Source organism: Chaetodon trifascialis, chromosome 3, assembly GCF_039877785.1.
Source record: "Chaetodon trifascialis isolate fChaTrf1 chromosome 3, fChaTrf1.hap1, whole genome shotgun sequence".
Classification (NCBI taxonomy): domain Eukaryota; kingdom Metazoa; phylum Chordata; class Actinopteri; order Chaetodontiformes; family Chaetodontidae; genus Chaetodon; species Chaetodon trifascialis.
In genome coordinates, this window is record NC_092058.1 from 20286482 (window position 1) to 20307377 (window position 20896).

Genomic DNA, 20896 nt, shown 5'->3' on the forward strand with positions numbered 1-20896 from the left:
TGTGTGTGTGTGTGTGTGTGTGTGTGTGTGTGTGTGTGTGTGTGTGTGTGTGTGTGTGTGTGCTTGAATGCACACACAACCTTTATCATCTGATATGAAAATAAGGTGAAAGTCTGCAGAGGAACAGCTCCTGCCTTGATGTCAGATCTTTCGTTTCTTGGTTGTACACACACTAGTATCACCCATATACCCATCCAATCACCCAACCCTAACAGACACACACACACACACACACACACACACACACACACACACACACACACACGTACGTTGTGTTTATATCACTTGTGGGGACATTACATAGATTTACATTAATTTCCTGGAGCCTTACCCTAACTCTAACCCTAACCATAACCACTATTTGCCTATTCCTAACCCTGTACCTAACCTAACCTTACCTCACCCGTAACCCTATCCTCAGTCTGCACCCTAAAATTTAATGATTTACATTAAGGGGACCTGCATTTTGTCCCCATAAGGGAGGTCAGTCCCCACAATGTGACTGTGTAAACAGATTTTTGTCCCCACAACGTGATAAATACTGGTTCACACACACACACACACACACACACACACACACACACACACACACACACACACACACACACACACACACACACACAAGCAGGTGGTCATTTTGTATACATACCTTCTATGTCCTCAATAACAGTGAAGCACATCACTTTGGTGCATGATATGTTTAAGACTGTAAGAAATGGGTGTTTTTGGAAACACGTGTTTATCTGTTGGTTTGATGAGTGGACAGCTGATGATGAAAGAGGAGAGAGGGTATCTTTTTCTCTGAAACCATGACGTTAGCATTAACACCAGCCACTTCTGTCCCTCTCTCTTTTGTCCACTCCAGCTCTCCATGATATAAAAACATATTTTTTGGAGTATTTTTCTCTGTACAGTTTTTCTTACGCAGAAACGCAGCGCCTGTCAGCACACCATGCTGCCCAGTTGCTAAATGAATGTTTGCGTGTTTGCTGTGCATGTTTTCCTTTTCACAGTAATAGCCATGATTCACAGCAGTGAATTCAATCAACAACACCATGCATGTTCCTGTACAGAAGCCCATGTTGTGTTCTGCTGTTTCCATATGTTTCACTGAATGGAGGTTACTATTGACAAATTCCATTTGAGGTCACTGTAATGTGTGCCCGGACATATTTTCTTGACAAAATATGTTAAAGAAATAGCAATCATGGGGGAATGATTATTGAACCACTTCCTACTGCCAGCCAGCACACATCTGTAATCACTCAGTGTTGGCTGAGTTGTGTGTACACTCGTGTTTGGTGCCATATGAATGGCTATATTTCATCGTGTTGCAGTGTGAATTGGGTGAAGCAGCTCCACCCAGGGGAAACCACCACAGTTGTGGCTGTTAGCCAGCGACACATGTGACCTCTGTTCCCAGAGACCACTTGGGGTGTGTGTGTGTGTGTGTGTGTATACATATATATGTATATGTGTGTGTGTGTGTGTGTGTGTGTGTGTGTGTGTGTGTGTGTGTGTGTGTGTTAGTGCTGTCAATCGATTAAAATATTTAATCGCGATTAATCTCATGAATGTCATAGTTAACTCGCGATTAATCACAAATTAATTGCACATTTTTATCTATTCTAAATGTCCCTTAAATTATCATTTTAATACTCTTATCAACATGGAAAAGTGGATAGGCTTGCTTTGTGCAAATGTTTTTTTATTGAAAACAACGTGTAGTGTTATATTTCACACTAACATTCTCACTTTGAGCAGTCATTCACATTTGAATGAATCAAATCTCACAGTTTAACACTGTCAATAACAGATGACCAAAAAAAAAAAATACTTGGTTACAAAAAAGCCCCTTCAACAGCCCTTTCTAAGGGATCAAAACAGGGCAATACAAAATAAAGTTACACATCAAGTGCACATCATTGTAAACTAGGACTCAGCCTATAGTGCAGTTAAACCATGGCTGAAACTTTCCTTTCTTAAGTTTCCTTTGAACATAATAGCAGTCAGACTATGATGCTCTTCTGTTCATTCACCAGAGGCTTATCAACCCAGCCTCTTATTTCTCTCCAGAAAGAATGAACATTACTTAGCTATGGCTGCAGTAAGCTTGTTCTTAGTTGCGGTATCCATATGCCTCTGTCGAAAGTCATCCATTGTCACCTGGTTTTGACAAGGAGACTGGATGTGCTCCGGTGATAACTCGGTTCACACCAACAATACACACAGATAACTTTGGTCTTGTCAGTCGACCCATTGGGCAACTTTTTGAAACTTTCCATTCAGAATCTTGTTCGCATCCATTTCGGCGTTTCGCACTTGACATCCACACAAACTGGTAGCCTACTTTTTTACAGCTAGCGAGCAGGCACGACCAAACGCATATGTCGGGCGTGCCTATTGTTTTGTTTCCGGATCCTGTAGTTTTTCTTACGTTTCTAGCAGTGGCCACAGCTTATAAAAACCTACAAGTTCACTAGGTCACAAAGAGCGTTAATCGCGAGATAGAAAAAATGACGCCGTTAAAATTGAAATTGATTTGCGTTAACGTGTTAACACTAGTATGTGTGTGTATACATATATATATATATATGTATACACACACACACACACACACACACACGTTTTGTATCAGCAGTGTCTTGGCTATATATTTCTCTGTGACCTTGATTATCAGCTGACAGCTCACATGTGCTGTACACACACACACACACACACACACACACACACACACACACACACACACACACACACACACACACACACACACACACACACACACACACACACACACAGAAGTATAATGTGATGCTCTCAGCTTGTATATTGACCCTTTCAACACTCCCGTTAAAGATCACAGCTCAGGGAGATTTGTGTGTTCTCAGTCTGGGTATACAGCCGAGCTGAAACGATTTGTCTGTTCATCGATTGGTCGATCAGCAGAATATTAATCTGCAATTATTTTGGTAATTGAAAAGAAATCACAGGTGATACCTTCTCACAAGGGATTGTTTTCAGTTTTTCTTCATTTGCAATGTCCAAATGTACAATCACTACTAAATAAGTACATACATTTTTTGAGTGCTAGATTTGAAGTGGTTAGAGTTGTGGGAGAAACAAAACGTCATTATCTCCGGTTTTCAGATTTGACTCAGTCTCAAACATCCAAGTACTATTGAACTGCAAATATCCTCAAATTCATTCAACGCCACATGCATCCTGTGGAAATCAAAAGAAGAAACCTCCTCTTCTGCATTTGTAAGGCCCTGCAGCCAAAGTCAGTGGAAGGTTGTTGCCTTAACTCTTTTGTCCCTGTCGGAGTTCTGCGTCTTTGAAAACACTGCAGAACGTTAAATGCGGTCTCCAGCCAATAACCCTGCAGGGACCACAGAGGGGAATATTATTTCCATACTGAATATCAGCTGTAATTCACGTGGGAAACTTTTAGTGCCTTAAATTGCAGAACCCACATCAGAATGTAGCCTCCATTAAAATGCTTTCCGACCTCAAGGGAAACGCCTTTTATTCCATGCTGATCTGTGCTGTTTAAACCCTCCAGACCCGCAGGAATGCTGTAGCACCTTTACCCTTGAGTGCCCCACAGAGACCTATATAGGCTACTGTTTGTGTGTGCACTTTGTATATGTCTGTGTGCATTGTGTGTGTAGTGGTCTGTGTTAATCCTTATGGACCCCAGGGGCTACTGTATACAGTATTTTCGACAGTTTGTCTCCTCCATAGAAGATGGATTAACCCTTTTAACTTGTTTCCCTTTGGCTCGGATAGCCAAACGGCTTGTGTGTGTGTGTGTGTGTGTGTGTGTGTGTGTGTGTGTGTGTGTGTGTGTGTGTGTGTGTGTGTGCTGACTCGAGTCCAGATTGATGGATTTCTCTCCCATGACTATATGGTTTAAAATAGTTGCCCCGAGCTGTATGTCATGTGAAGACGATGGGAATTGTTCCGTTGCTTGTGGCCAAATCTGTGTGTACGCACATTAAAAAAAACAAAAACAAAACTGTGTGTCTGTGTGTGCAGGGGTCCTCACGTGTGTCTGTTGGTGTGTGTTGTCTGTCAGTTGCCTTTGTACCAAGGAAAGAAATTACCCCCCGGCCATTAGTGGTCACAAAAGAAAGTTGTTTCAGGTAATGGCTGTGTGTGTTCCTGTCTCTCACTTTCTTTAAAGCACACACACACACACACACACACACACACACACACACACACACACACACACACACACACACACACACACACACACTTCAATTAAAATGTGTCTCCTTTTTTTTTCTTTGCTTTTACCTTGTGACATCATTGTGCAGAAGAAGAAATAGAGAGCAAGCTGTTTGTTGACCCCATTTGATAGCCCTAGTGCGCACACACACACACACACACACACACACACACACACACACACACACACACACCTTGCCACACTTAACACAGGTCCAAAGAGGTGTGTGAGGAACGGAAGAAAGAGAAGTGACTGAGAGAGAGAGACGGTGGCAGAGGGAGACTTGCTGAGGAGGGATGGATGTAGAGAGACTGGGCATGAACGGGTGGATGGACGGAGGAAGAAAAGGACAGGGAGGGGGGATATTGACGTTTGCTGTTACTGTAGCAGCCTGAAGGAGGGCAGACAAAAAGTAGAAAAAGGCAGAATAACGGGTTATTGACATGTGCTGAGCTGCAGGCAATTTAGGCAGATCAGGAGGGAGAGAAGTGAGGGAGGGAGAGAGGTGTTATCTTTTCTCCTGTGTGGATCAATCAGATGATGTAGTGATAAGACTGTGGATTACACCGCCATTTACACACTCTCCAAGTGTGCCTGTGTGCTTGTGTACTTACTCACACGTGTGTCTGTTGGCTCGCTTTGACACACACTGACGCCCATTCACTTCCACACTTTAGCAGTCAGTCAGCAACCTCATATCTGACACACACACACACACACACACACACACACACACACACACACACACACACACACACACACACACACACACACACACAGTTAAACACATTTGGTCTCTGTCAAACAGAGTACAGCCAACATACATTTTTATCATCAAATCTTAAGCTAGAAGCTATTAATCTATCGTGGTGACTATTATTGTCAATTAATTGCTCAGTTTCCTGGAAACTATTAGCATTATTATTATTTGGCATCTGTGTGTCTTGAACAATGAATATTTCGCAACCAATCAGTTACCATTTTGTTGACAGTCATTGATTTGATTAATCAACTAATCATTTCAGCATTATTCAAATCACAGTGATACTCTGGAAATGTTTATGAAGGTGCAAAATGAGTTCGTTTAACAACGTTCACTGTCTGCTGCACGTTAAGCCGACTTCACAGGCAACTGATTATACTGTGTGTGTGTGTGTGTGTGTGTGTGTGTGTGTGTGTGTGTGTGTGTGTGTGTGTGTGTGTGTGTGTGTGTGTGTGTGTGTGTGTGTGTGTGTGTGTGTGTGTGTGTGTGTGTGTGTGTGTGTGGTGACTGGTTAAAGCATCATATGGGTCATTGGATTTCCAGGGGCTATGGGCCCCTCATGACATGGGAATGCTCCAGATATTGTCACATGGTCAGCAGGTTGAGCGCCATGTCACAGCCTTGGCTGAACTCTGGGATTTAGTGAGGGGCGAAAGGAGGCTGTTTATGAATGGCTCGTATTTGAATAGCCTGCTTAACATGTCGGATAAATCGAAGAAAAAGCCTTGAAGTTGGATGATGCACGTATAGCCTTCTCCGTGCTCCCGCTGTGATATGGAAAAAAGTCACAAGTGAACTTCTAGACAGCTTTGCAATGTTTTTGAGGGACGTCCTTGAAACCACTAAAGCGCTTGATGTGTTGGACGTGATCCGGCCCCCAGACCTTTATTATGTTTCATTGCCTGCTGTCTTTCTTCTCTCTATACTTTAAACTGTTTCACAAAAAAGGCGCATTCTTTAAATTGCACTGTGTGAAGCAGTGGATGTACTGAATAGGAAGAAAATGCACACGTGTAACCATCTTCAGCTGCGTAATGAACACAGCAAACCTCACGAGGCTCACAGTGAAGACAGTAAAATGAATCCTCAGACTCGGAACTGAATTCTGAACAGTTCGATTCTCATCTGATTTTGCCTTTTCTTCCCTTCTCCAGCCGCTGCAGATAGACGATAACTTCTGCGGCCAGGACTTCAACCAACCTCTGGGGGGCACCAGCACCATCGAGGGCACCCCTCTCTTCATCGACAAAGATGATGGCATGACCTCGGTGGCTGCGTATGACTACCGCGGCAACACAGTGGCTTTTGTTGGGACGCGGAATGGCAAACTGAAGAAGGTAGGGTTTTTATTTTGGGGGCTTTTTCATATGTGTGGGTATTTCCTTTTCTGTACGAATTGAATAAACTGTCAGCTGTCCTTTGGTTGATTTTGAGCGCTGTACTTGAAAGGGGATGCACTTTTTGTTACTTGTCATTTCAAAGACGTTAAGAGAAATGGATATAACTCATTTAGTGTCATTTTCCTCTGTTTTGGTTGCATGCAGCTTTTCAGTCAGCGGTGGCGGCGGTTTTCTCTGTGAACTGTACGCTTGAAGCTTAATCCTTATGCATTTACGTGAAGCTTTTTTTACACTAAGATTAAATGCAGTCAACTCCATTTTTCTCTCGCGAGTAGCCGTTGGAGTGCCTCTTTAAAACCTGTTCGTTTAACAAGCAATTTTGAAGCAAGTCTGCGGCTTCTCCCTCGCTGATTGTCATGGTAGTCACGTTAGACATAAAATGTTACTGCTGTGTCCCAACGCCGCATACCGCCTCGCCTCTAATTTTAAGAGCTCGCCTTCAATCAATCCAACAGCTATGACTGGCGAATGGCTTTTCTGTTCTGGCCAGCTGTGTAGAGGGGATTAATTCAGGTGGGTAGATAAGAGGTGGGACGGAGGGACGGAGAGGTGATGGATGGATGGAGGTTTTAACTTTCTGTTTTCTGTCGGAGGCTGAACGGAAACTTTTGGGGAGCAGTTTGGGGTGAATTTCTGAATGAGTTTGGGGTCACTTGTGTCAACTTAGACCTGAGTAAGACTTCACGTTTTTAGCCTGATTTTGAGACGATTTTGTAGTGGCTGATGGTGAACAGTTGGACGTGTACTCGTGTAGTGTGACGTGCTTAACGACCTGTTGTGGGTCGTCCCAGACGGATTTCTTGGTTGATAAGGCTCGTGCAGAACTGTCTTTGTGATTATATGTAAGATGCACACTCGTACATTATGCCATGATGATGTTTCTAGCTAAGTAATACGCTTGTATGCAGCCTGGGTGTTCTTTACTATGTGTCACGTCTTTGAATGTGTGTGTGTGCGTGCGTGCGTGTGTGTGTGTCTGGTCTGTGGAGGACAGAGCTCTCTGGGTAAATGGAAGCTCATTAGAATTCACCCCGTTTCCCGCCACACTGCTCAAGACCTGTCATCCATTCAGTATTGTGAATGTATAATCAGCCTGTGTGTTTGTGTGTGTGTTTAATGCGTGTTTGTGTATGCACGGCGTGTTTGTGTGTTTGTCACTCGCAGTGCGCATAATAATGTGTGCGCTTGTGATGGCATGGATTTGTCTGTGTGTGTGTGTGTGTGTCTGTGTGTGTGTGTGTGTGTGTGTGTGTTTATGAGGGAGTAAGAGACAACAAACAATACAGTGTTGACTAAGATTCAGTACTGTGCATTTGTCAAAGTGACACCTATTCACTTAGCTTGGCAGTGGTCCCTTTATTTATTTAGCTATCGTCACGTCTTTTCTTCTGTGCTGGTATGAACTGGGGTTGAGGTGTGTGTGTGTGTGTGTGTGTGTGTGTGTGTGTGTGTGTGTGTGTGTGTGTGTGTGTGTGTGTGTGTGTGTGTGTGTGTGTGTGTGTGTGTGTGTATGTATGTGTGTGTGTGTGTGTGTGTGTGTGTGTGTGTGTGTGTGTGTGTGTGTGTGTGGGATATCACCTGGGAGAGCAATGCTACAGTTGGTCGTTGAGGTATGTTGTTTTTATGTGTGTGTGTGTGTGTGTGTGTGTGTGTATGCGTAAAAACAGAGCCAAAGAGCCTGCAGTTCTTTTGGCTGCCTTCTGTTTCAGACAGAAAATCCCCAAAACAACAAGAAATCTGGTCTTGGAAAATATTCAGTTTGCATAGAAAGAACAATATCTAAAACCTGACACTTGAGCACACGCACACATTCACACAGCAGACTCGCAGCAGTGCCAGTTTCAGCTCCGCTATGAAGAAACACCCCGTGAAAAAAATGACAGTATGGGAAAAAGAGAAAAAAAAAAAGGGCGAAGTAATACAGAGACAGATGAAGGAGAACTGGAAAAAAGAGCAACTGAATTAGTCGCGTGTGATAACAGATTCTTCCTCTCTGATTGGGCACGCATTCATCGTCTTCTGCTCTGCATTTTCTATGGGTCAGTGCTTCTATAAGTGATTTTATTTGTGTGCTTATTATATGATCAGTAAAATAAGACGCTCGAGTCGTCGGGATCTGTTTCTGCACCAGTGTGTTTTTAGCTTTTGACAGTTTTGTGGGACTGCGTGCAGACCATGATGCCAAGATAGAGTGCGTTCCTATTCTCACACTTTCCTCTGGAGAGCACTTGTGTTGAATGCTGTTTATATAGCCAAGCCTGAGGATGTGGAAGGGAGACAGGAGTAGAAACAGGGAGAATAGTGGTAGGCTGATGATTGGGCTAAAAAGGAGGCCGTTTTCGCGTGTTTTTTTCTGTCACAGTTCGAGAGGAAGAGAGGCGAAGGGTTGACAGGATTTCACCGTTTGCAAGTACAAAACTTTTATTAGCCAGGCTGTATGAATAAAAATAAACAGCCAGCGTGCTCAGCCATGTGAGTCTTCATGAGGGTCCTGGAAGATGCTTCTGTTCTTAAGTAACATTATTTTACCTGAAGCATCTCTTCATTCAACACGTTGCTGGACTAAAAGGGCTTTGATATCTTGTGTTATCTATACTCAGAGTCTATTTTTAACCAACTCTATTGCTCAAGGTTGTCCAGAGCAACAAGACGGTGGCACAAACAACATGTTTAATGCACTAATGAAGTCCCTCTGTGCCCTGTTGGCCACACACACAGTCACGCACACACAGGGGAAGCTTTTACTAATGAGTCCTGGTTTGATAGGACAAAGATGGGAGAGGAAAAGAGGAGAGATAGAAAGATGAAGCAGATACAGAGGAGAGTGAGAGGAGGCAGAGGAGAGAAGGAAGTGATGAAGAGAGGTGACGTCCACTGGTGTGATTAACTCATTCCAGCGGTCATCTGGATACTGCTGTGGTCAAGGACACAGCGGCGGACTGGCCATCCGCTGCACTTAATATTTAGGATTAAAAGCCTCCATTCCCTTTGACTGTTTCATTATCTCTGTCTGCTTGGCCTGCCCTGTCATTGGTCACAGTGTGTGTCTGTTCATCTGTCAGCACGCCAGCTTTACATACACTGTACCGCATCTCCCTCTCTCCTTTTTATGTCTTCCTGTCTAAAGAAACTCTGTCTGTGCAGTAAAGCAATCAGCAGATGGACATTGAAGTGAAACTGGCGATTTTGGGGCAATTTTCTCAGCCACTGCTGCACTTCAAGGCCCTGTTGAGCATTGACAATGAAAGAGCACTCACTGTGACACACAGACGCTCACACATATACACAATCTCAATAGGTGGCCTGAGGACCTCAGACAAAAGAGAGGATCCAAGTCAATAATCCAATACCTATTATAAATGCTTGTTTTTGATACCACACACACATTTACACACGAACGCACGTTAAGATTCCTCAGCTGCGGCCTCCATTGGGGCCCCATTCGAGCCATCTGCCGTGTGTCCGTGGCCAGTGTGCCAGGTGGTAGGAGCCCCCCAACGCCTGGTGTGTGCCCATTGTGGCCGTGCCAGCCTCAGGTGTGTGCAGCGGGGAGGCGCTGCTCAGTGTCCATTCAACTGATCGAGACATCAATGAAGCACACCTTCTAACAACAGCAAGAACAGTCACAATGTCAGGCTCGTTTTAATGGCCAGCGTAACAAAAACATTCTGGACGAGTAAGACCACCGTTCAAAAGAAGTTCATCAATGGCAGAAGGAAAGTCCTTGGAAATGGGATTCAGCTGAGGGGAGCCAAGTGCCTGTTGGTTAGTGTGAATGTCTCATAACCAAAAGATAAAGGGAGTGACCTCTGCACCAGACAAAGTGTTTCCATAAACTGATTAGCATTGGTTCTGTCGAGGTGTCCTTGAGCAGGAACAAGAACCCCTATCAGCCCTGTCCTCGTAAAGGATGAGAGGATGACGGCATCGGCCAAGCAGCTGCAATCTAAACATCAAGTGCCAGATGGGATTTGATATGTTCTAGCTGCTCCACACAGTAGGCCTCTTTAACACACTGTTGGTTTTTATGAACGATGGCTCTTCACATCAGATTCTGTGGGATCTGTCGCTAGTTTTATTTGATCAAAAGCTGCTGACAGCTATTACTAAAGAATGGCAAGAGAAAAAGACCACAAGAGGAGAAAAGTGTTGCAGATCTTTACTACGTGTGTTGGAGGTTTTTCCCCAAACTGAAATGAGCACGTGCAGCTGTACAGTTACTTCAAAATGAATTTGCTGATATAAAAAAAAAAGTCTGTGAAAAGGTGCAACAACATCTAATTATTCTAATTTGTATAATGAAATACTTGCAGCAGCTGGTTGGCCATTAAAGTTGGGATCAGACACACTTGCTTAGTGACAAAATATCTTGATTTTCTCTAAGAAAAGTCAGTCACTCTCACCAAATAATATGCAATAATTTGATTGAGCACGAGAGAGTAAAAGCATTACAGATGCTAACAGTAGCCTTAATATTTGTTTCTTTGGTCTCTTATTTTTGGTGCATGTTTGACGTCATCTTTTACATCCAATATGTTTTTATTGTAACCACCCTGGTCACGAGGCATCGCAGGGGTTAATAACAAGTGACAGTTTGTCGTTTGTATGTGTATATTGCTGCGTGAAGTCACTGATGTATTCCACTGGGACTGCCTGTGTCACCATCAAGAGAGCATGTCACGGCCTAATTGACTGATGATTGTTATTCCACTGGTGCATAATGCTGCCCTGTCAAACTCCCCTGTGTGTGTGTGTATGTGTGTGTGGGCACGTGTGTCTGTGGTTTGCATTTAAATGTCCGTGTCCACCTCCCAGCCTTTACAGAGAGGACCTCCACCCAAAAAAGGAACAAATAAACACACCGTGGAAACACATCAGTAACATTTGACCAGTAGATGTAGTGAGGGAGGAGTGATGATGGACGAAATGTGTGTGTGTGTGTGTGTGTGTGTGTGTGTGTGTGTGTGTGTGTGTGTGTGTGTGTGTGTGTGTGTGTGTGTGTGTGTGTGTTCACTCTCTGAAAGTGTGTTACTTTTCAGCTCAAAAAGACTCTAAATTGAAAGTCTAAATCAAAAGATATGCCATAGTGACTTTGTGTGTGTGTGTGTGTGTGTGTGTGTGTGTGTGTGTGTGTGTGTGTGTGTGTGTGTGTGTGTGTGTGTGGTTTGTGGTTTGTGTCATCATTTGGCTCGGCCAGCTGAGCCACGAGTTGTTTGGCCCGGGCAGTGGCACAGAGGCGGGCTTTGTGCAGGCATTTGGTAGCTCTCGGTCATTAGTTCACACAACTGCAGTCTCTCTCTCTCTCTCTCTCTCTCTCTCTCTCTCTCTCTCTCTCTCTCTCTCTCTCTCTCTCTCTCTCTCTCTCTCTCTCTCTCTCTCTCTCTCTCTCTCTCTCTCTCTCTCTCTCTCTCTCTCTCTCTCTCTCTCTCTCTCTCTCACACACACACACACACACACACACACACACACACACACACACACACACACACACACACAAATGCAGAACGGATGAGAAAGAGACAGAGGAAATGGATATTCAGAGACTGATGAAAGGGATCAGATACGGCAGAGGGTATAGAAGTTAAGACCGAGTGCTCAAGACAAAACAGATAATTTACACTTTGCATTGAACACTGAGTTTTCCACTTAATTTAGCTCTGTCCCCGAGCGCCATCAGTCATCCAATCTTATCAGGATGTTCCCACATTAACAGCAAAGTGTGTCATTTTCTGCAGCGGCTTTTCTCTCTCCTGACAGCACAGCTTTTAAATGGCATTTTCCAATTACACACAGCCCCGTTAAGCCATAATGTGAGTGTGACAAGCCAAGCACATACAGTCGATCTTTTTCACCCCAAGAAATCAGTCTCAGCTGCCTTACCTGTGTTATTATTGCCACAGCGACTGCAGCACACAGGGCTACCACAGCTAGACACGTCTTCACATCGACACAACATTAATTATTTGTCATGATTCTTTCTCCCATCTCACGTCATTTCCTCTTTCGTGGCTCTCAACCTATCAGAGCGCACAAGACCTCTCCCTGTGGACACGCTCACACACAGACACATATTTCTACACAAAGACGCACTCAAGGAGGCTGTCCTTGCAGAATTTGACACAGTGAATATAGGATGTGGGTCTGCAGGCCCTCGGGTGCTGCCACCCTGAGAAACAGTCCTTTAGGTTGTTGGATGTCATACGCATAAATAATGTCTAAAAGGCACCCATAACTCTCATTCTAACTAAAATAGCCTCCATAAAACCACAGTTATGAATTAGTAAAAGAAATCATCCATCGCTTCTTCACGTCGCCTGTCTGCATCTGTTCCCTCTCTCATTTTCTCTGTTTCATCTGCTGCTCACATATTCTCTTTCCACTCTGTCTTTCTGTCTCCGTCTGTGATCAAAGATTCCTCTCCCTGATAATAGTTGAGCCTTGTGCGCGCGTATCGAGATGAGATGCAGCGATCGCTATTTTTCTCTAATCATTCTCCCTCATTAAAGAGAAGGGCAGAGCGCGCACATGCGGAGAGCATAGACAGCGAAATGTACATACATGTTAGACGTTTGCATGTAAAAATAAGTGTACAACCTTGCATACACACACGCATGCACACACACTTTCACATCTTGGAAAATGGGCTGTAACACTTTGATTGTAAGTGTAGACAGTAATGAGAGGTCTTCTTCAAAGATTTAATGCAACCCCATCTCCCACACACACACACACACGCACGCACACGCACGCACGCACGCACGCACGCACGCACACACACACACACACACACACACACACACACACACACACACTTGTGAATCCACCCACACGGCCTCATTAAAGCAGTGTCTCTAACGTCTCACCTCTATCTTACAAGAGCTTCATCTGCCATAATGATCCATATTTCCAACATTACCACTAAGTTCTGGCGACATTAAGGGACACCGTGAATCACTGCAAGTTGATTTTACTCTTCGCAAATATTAACAAATATCTCGTCACATTATCGTCATTTCACCAGTGAAATGAAATATTCAAAGCTAATCACTTGTAAAGTGCAGGATAAGTTACAGTGACCTCCTGTGTTAGCTAATGCCATTGATGCCAGTTCAGTCCTTGATAATCTCAGCGTTAATGCACTTTAGCCCGGTCCGGCGGTGTGTGACCGCACTGCATGGCGCTCATTCACTACCTCTGTGTTCCCATCCTAATTCACTACTACCAGGGGTTAATGAGGCAAAGTGAGGAGCAGATGAGAGAGGGAGAGAACGCCGGGAGAAAAGGAGACAGAGGGAGAAAAGAAAAGAGCGAGAGAGATGAATAATAAATGCACCATGCTAGAATCCATTTTTAAGGGAAGATTAGAGGAGTCTGGATGCAAGCTGGGATGCTCACATGATCCAAGTGAGAGGACTAGGCCAGCCCTGTTTCTAGGTCATCTCCATTAGACATCTCAGGATGGAACATCAAAGAGTCCCCAGTGTTCATGTCATATAAATGGTATATGCAATGTAACATGCTTTTTAACTTCTCAGCATTTTCATCAATTTTGGCAGGTGATAATAATGCCGTATTGAGGAATATAAGGTTCACATTAAATTTCTGGTCAGATTTGCAGCAAATTGTCATTGGTGTTGACATGGAGCAATATTTGTGCCTGTAGAGAAGAAAGTTGTGGGTGGAAAAGGGGATTTAGTGTCCTGGCAGAGCTCTGTCCATGCCAACTGATACAGCCAACAGCACACCTGGTAGATGGCACAGTGACAAGGCTCTATTGGCACTCTCGCTTCTGGCAAGACACACACACACACACACACACACACACACACACACACACACACACACACACACACACACATATACTGACACCAGAAGGGATGTCATATCTCAAGCTAACAAGCCAAAATGAGCACATTCATGCAGGTATATACAAACCTGGACACACACTGGGGCACGTTGGACGGCAGCATCGTGTCCAGAGGGTTCGGCATGAGCGGCACAGCGTGCATCAATCACCTTTGGCTCACAAGGGCTGTGTCTCACAAACGGGCACACACACATGCTCACGCAATGTCTCCCACACTCATTTCCTTGCAATTAAGCCCAGCAGCTCCACAGTATATGCCTTGGCTTAGAGGAGGCTGTGCAGCCGTGCAGCCCTCCACAAGTCCTTAACAACAACACATGGAAGCTACATAACCCTTCAGCTATAAAGTGGCAGGAATGATCAACCATGCACAGAGATACACTTGCATAGGAGAAGGACGTGGTGTATAATGGAACAAGACACTTTGATGGTTACCTTAAATCTCTGTCAATAACAAGATGTGAGCGGCTTCTTCATCTCCATTATACCAGATGCCGAGTGTAAATGAGTGTAAATATGTGAGCTACTATCAAATTAGCTAGTCTAGTGTGACGCCATGTGCACACATACACACTCTCCTATGGGAAGCGACTGTGGCACGCTTATCAGATTACCCATCGCCAAGCTAATAGATTTTTAATAGATTGTTTTTGATTAGTTCCTCTGGTTTAGTGACTTTAAGATGATTAACATTCGTGTGTACAGAAACAAATACTCATTTGTGTTCAGCCCGACCCGCATACATTAGCATACGGCATTTTCTTAGAAAATGGGATTACGGGAGTATTTTTTGTGTGTTTTGTTACAAGTGTGTCGTCACGTGGCTGTCATATGCTTTGGGATCATTTCAGGGCCACGATGTTCAAACTGGGCATAGAGTTTGCTCTGCAGGCGCGCGCGCGCGCGCGCGTGCACACACACACACACACACACACACACACACACACACACACACACACACACACACACACACACACTAAAATACCCTTGAGATATATACACACACAAACAACTCCAAATGCAACAGCTCCCTGTGTTCATGCTTCTCACACAGCATGGTGGCATCTCCTGCTGTCTAACTAATTACCCCCACCCCCACCTCCCACATCGCCCTTAGGGAAAAGCTTCAGCCTGAAGTTCCATCACAATGTTAGCTGGCTGACATAGCTAACTTGCCCCCAGCCCACTCGCCTCCTGACCACTGCTAGCCATATTGCACTGACCCTGTGGCTAATCCTGTTAGCCTAAGAGTTGGTGATAGCCAAGCGGAAAGCCAATTCCCCATGCTGGTGTAATGCCCTCTGGCTAATCTTTTAGCGTAACAGTTGGCTAAAGTGAACTTACTGCAGTTTCTTTGGCTCGTTTGTTATTAGTTCTTGTGTGCAGGGCAGCGAGTCCGCTCTAATTACTGAGTGGAGATTTCATTTAGTGCTAATTAAGAGGAGTAAGTGTTGTTCCAGCAGTGGCTTAGGTTCTTGTTTTTAGCGTTAGCAGAGCTCGCAAAGAAACAGCTAATGGCTCTATTATGGGTGCAGCTGACCTTGTGACTTTACCATTTCCATGTGCTAAGCCCTTAAAAATGAAGAATTAGGCATTTAAGAGGAGGCTCACTGGGCACAGAGTGTTGTTCACTTTCTTGCAGAGGGTTACTCCTTGCTCACCAACTCTCTTTTCCTATTTCCCTGCGTTCCTCTGCCTCCTCTTCTCATCCGGAGTCTGTTAGGTAAGAGAGACAGAGAGAGCTCATTGTCTCCTCTTTGTGGTAAAATATTTATCCATCTTCTCCTTTGGTTCAAATGTTTCAAACTGATGGGTCTTTAATTAGTCATGTATGCATCCATCTCTCCTCTCCTCTGCCTGTCTGTCTGTCTCTTGTTCCCTGTTCACTTCTAGTCTCTTTAACCCAGCCCCTCTGTTTTCCTCTCTTTGATTTACTCACACCATTGCTACTGTCTTTCTGCTCCCCTCTTTTCTCCATGGAATTAGTCATTAGCTGACTGACTGAGCTGATTGCATCTATTCCCAAGGCTAGCATTTGTTTGTGCATCTTCTTTGTTTCCCTCCCACCTCCAGTCCTCTTTCTCCCTCCCTCGCTCCCCACCCACTCTCTCCCAACGCAGTCTTTCTCTTTCTCCTCCCCGCTTATTGTAACTCTTCTTTACATCCCCCCCTTCCTTTCTCCACACTGTCTTTCCCATGAAAATGGTCTTGGCCACAGATACTGGTTTTGTTTGCTGAATTAGCACACCAAGGTACACAGCAGGCGCTCCCAACAGTCTCCTCCATACGTTCTCTGTAACGTTAATTGCACAGTGTCATTCTAAATTGGATAACACCAATTAAGCCCTACCTATTATATTTAATTGGTCATTTAGCTTGGCTACTGTTCGAATGCAGCGTCTCCCAGGAAATGGTTTACTTGGCCTCCAACAGCACATGTGGCCATTTCGGAGACAGTTTCCTCCTCCCTGTTGGTTTCACAATGGTCTGGACAGCTACTGACACTGCCAAGAGCCAAGACGGGGGGCGGGAGCAGTCACAAATTGCAGGAGGAGAGACACTCTCCTCTGTCTACCCTCCCCTCTCTGCCACCTCTCTCTCAAGCCATCCTCACACCCCTCTCCTTCTCCGCTCCTTCGTCCATGTGTTCCTGGTGGATTAAGCTAATTAAAGCACCGCAAACAGGGTCCCCAGAGAAAGGCTGCATACACACACATATTTTCACACACATGTACTGATTTACGAATGCAAGTACACGAGTGCACACAATATGAAAAAGAGGCAGGAGACATGAGAACATGTACACATACATGCAAAGACGTGCGCCACACTCTGCATCAACTACAGTGGCAGGTAGTGTTGTGTGCACACAGTTACTAAGGACACCATATATTACAGCGGCGGACATGCCAAAACATCATGTTGATACTTTATGGACCACTTTCTTGCACTGTAAACAAGCTAAAAATCCTCCCGGGGATTTCAGTGTATTACTGTGGAGATTGAATTATTTGTCATTAGCGAAGAGCTGAGCTGAAGGCAGTGTAACCCCAGCCCGTACGCATCACACCCCACAGTTTGCAGCTGCATCGTCACTCTGTGTTTCTCCAAGCTTCAGCCTAAGGACCCTCAGCTATGTGTTATCATCCATAAGGGCCTTGTGCTGTCTATTTATGGGTCACTGGCAAAGAACTAGTGGCCCAGAAATAACTGCCGACCCTTTCACTTCAACCTTGGTTTGTGTGTGTGTGCATGATCTGACATGGTTGATAGTTTCTATAGTGTGGCTGGGTGTTTCTAAGACATGATTGCCAGCCAGCGTGGGAGGCGTCATGCCTTTATGTGTGTTCATGTTGAACAAGTCCTCACATATATCCTGTGTGACTACGCACTGAGGCATCAGTATTAACCACCAAAATGTCCCAGAGACGAGAAATGGGACATTAGCAACCCCTCCATCCTGTCGAAGAGGAAGACAGGAAGAGAGGGAATGCTGTGTCACTTGGTAGGAATTCCTTCCGGATGTTTCTGCTTTCAGGATATTGGCTGCCTCTCTGGAAAACTGCCTGCTTCCAGGGAAAGCTATTGGATTACTGATAACCTTGGAATGGATAGTGCCAGCACAGAGGGTGTATATAAGCAAGGGGAGGGGGAGAAAGTGATGGATGCATGGGCTTCTCCCTCAGTTTGCTTCTATCTTCTGTTTTCTGTTTTTTCTCTCACTCATCATATTCTCCTGCAGTGAAATCAATGATGGGACATTCCCACTAAGTCACATACGTCCTCCCGTACCACGGCGAGGGTACGGCTTTCGACTGCACCGATACCCCCGCGAGAGACTTGTTTTATTACTGTGCAGAAGATATCAGAGGGTTTTGAGCACACAACAATAAACACGGTCACACTCGAGCACGCACAAGCACACACCCAATAATAAGGCTCCAGTAACATAGGGGTCTTTACTCCAAGTTGTCTTCAAATCCCCCTGTGGCGGGCCTGCTCCTCGGTTGCCGTGGCAACAGTAGTCAGGGCAGCAGCAATAGTGAGGAAGAGGAAGGATGAGAGAGAGAGAGACAGATAGAGAGAGAGAGAGAGAGAGCATTGATGTTTGTGGTGCAGGCAGGGGATTTGAACACAGTCACAACATTGAAACTGGGTTGCTGCAACGTTGCTGAATGTTGGAGTTGTATGGAGCAGCGGCGCAGTGCTGGGAATGCAGCTTCAACTGGGGTTGGAAATAAGTGGGCTTGTAGGTCATGTTTACCCCTCTGTGTGTGTGTGAGTGTGTGTGTGTGTTTGGGTAGGGCGAGGGAGCGAGAGAGAGACAGACACAAATGTGGGAGAGAGAGACGAAACTGCAGAGACAGCACACTCGCTCATTAACTCCCTTGGCATGTTCATTCTGTCTTGGTGTTTGTGCGCTTGCAGATGAGCTCGGTGTTTGTGAGGACATGCTCAGCCATGCACAACACAGTGGCTGCGAACAGGATTCAGTTCTGTGTTTTCTCTTTGATATTACATCTGCTTACAACCACACTATAGAATCCATATACATGATGCCAGTGTTCCTGATGTTATATGGAAAAAAGTGGTATTTTATAATACTTCATAACATGATAGTGTAAATGTTTCTCTACGTTTTGGCTTCCCTTAACATAAGTCAGAAGCTATCTTCCCATTTCTGACTCTAAGTCAATATACAGTCATCGCTTAATGCTATTCATTTGACAAACCATTGCCATTACCGGAAAGATGTGAAAAGAATTGCAGAAATGGTGTTGCTGGGGCAATCATTTCTCTCCTCTCCATATATGCAGTACAGAATAGTGCAGCAGACACCGGATGCACAGCAAACAGGCAGTTAGTGTCAGGACTCCAGTAGAAAATCCATAGTTTCATTACAGGCCCAGTGCTATGAATGTGGCCGGGAGGCGACCAAAGCTCTATCATGGGCCCTACGGGAGCCAAAATGGCTGCATTTAGTGATGCAGTGGAGTGAAGAGGAGGCAAGAGGGTCAAGGCTGCCGCTGGGAATGAAGTGTGTTAGAGAAAAGCAGCCAGAAAAAGTTCATGTGCAGTAACTGGCACAGCTGCAGTTGTATCGTACTCACCTTCTTTCTGCGACTGCCACACTGTCTCAGAGTGACTGTGTCAAGGACCTCTCAACAGGAAGTGACATCAGTGCTGTGGGTCACAACATAATGCCATTTATTACACAGTCCCTTGACAGTGCAGATTTCTGTTTGCTATAGTTCTTTGAGATGTGTCATAATCACACTGAAGTACACGGCACAGGAGTTTTTTTTTCTTGCACACGTACATATCTTACACTCCTCCATCACTAAAAATTAAGAAGTCGCCACTAAGTCACTCAGAGTAATTGGAAATGGCCTGAGGTGAGTCAGTGTGGGGGAAGGTAGCACTTGGGAGCTCCTGGCCATTGTGTGTCCCTCTAGGTGATTAGAGTTAAGAGGCAGGCTTTAAGGGAAATTAGCTTTCGATTGGACCTTCTGATAAAGAGGTAGGATTGTAATTGTTAGTGACCTCCAGGACCAGAAAGTAAAGATCGGGTGAGACATATTGTCCACAGTAATGTGGATTGATTTGAAAATGTTGTTTATTTGCTGAAAGTTTTGTGTCGGCACAATGCTTGAGGAGTAGAAGAATGCTCCTCTCCTCTTCCTCCTCCTCCTCCTCTTCTCTTCTCTTCCATCTCCTCCCCTTTCAGTGGCATCTGGCAAGCAACAAAACTGTGTATTACAACCGTTATATATTCAGCTCTCGTTGTAGTTATAGCTCAGGATGTTTTATTTGAGACACGAGTGTGACTTAATTTTAGAGCTTATGCATTTTATGCTGTATATTTATTCTCCATTGGCCATGTTTGTGCAGGATCTATCACATGGCTCACTGCCTCTTGGACACCCTCTCATCATCCGTTCCTCCACCCACCTACCCATCGACTGATCGATTGATCCTACCCCTTAGTTATACACTCTTTAGAGACAGATACACACACACGTACACACACGTACACCCTGTGAGTTGTTCTTCATTCCCATCTCCTCTCCTCAGAGAGCGCGATGGAGCCAGGAGCAATGCAAATTGGGTAAAATGTTCCGGAAAGCGGCTTTTCCCACTGGGACTTCTCAACTCAAGCTCTGAGTTAGCACTCCCTGTGTGTGTTTGTGTGCGTGAGTGTGTGTGCACCACAGTTCTTGCCGTTGCATCTGCGGGTGTGAAAACGCTTATTGTTCTGCATGTGTTTGACTGCGTGAAAATGTGTGTGCCGGGATGTGTATGTATGTGTGTGTTCATCCCTGTTCCTCCCAGACTGACGGGGGCTAAAGACCAGATCTTCCATGTGATTTTCAAGTTGATTGAGAGACAGATGGAAAGAAAGAGTGTGTATAAAGCAAGCCGATGGTGGAAATTGGGGGCACCTCTCTGTCAGACCTCAGCAATTAGCGGCTAGAAAGGCCTGGCTAGCTGTTAATGTGACTGTTGGTATAGATGGAGAGAGAAAAGAGGGAGATATTGGTTGTTTGATATTTTCTCAGTGATGGTTTACAGCTTTCCCACCAACTCATTGCCTTCCTTTTTGTATTTATTTGGAAAACATGATCCCGTCG

At 44.8% G+C, this 20896-nt stretch overlaps 1 protein-coding gene across 5 annotated transcripts in view; it reads left to right on the forward strand.

Moving 5' to 3' along the window:
- Positions 1-20896, forward strand: part of plxna1b (plexin A1b) — a 186512-nt gene that overhangs the window by 45891 nt on the left and 119725 nt on the right. For all 5 annotated transcript variants that reach the window (XM_070959932.1, XM_070959934.1, XM_070959933.1 and 2 more), the window contains exon 3: positions 6152-6334. In XM_070959932.1, coding sequence (XP_070816033.1) covers positions 6152-6334 — 183 coding nt within the window. The remainder of the gene's footprint in view (positions 1-6151; positions 6335-20896) is intronic.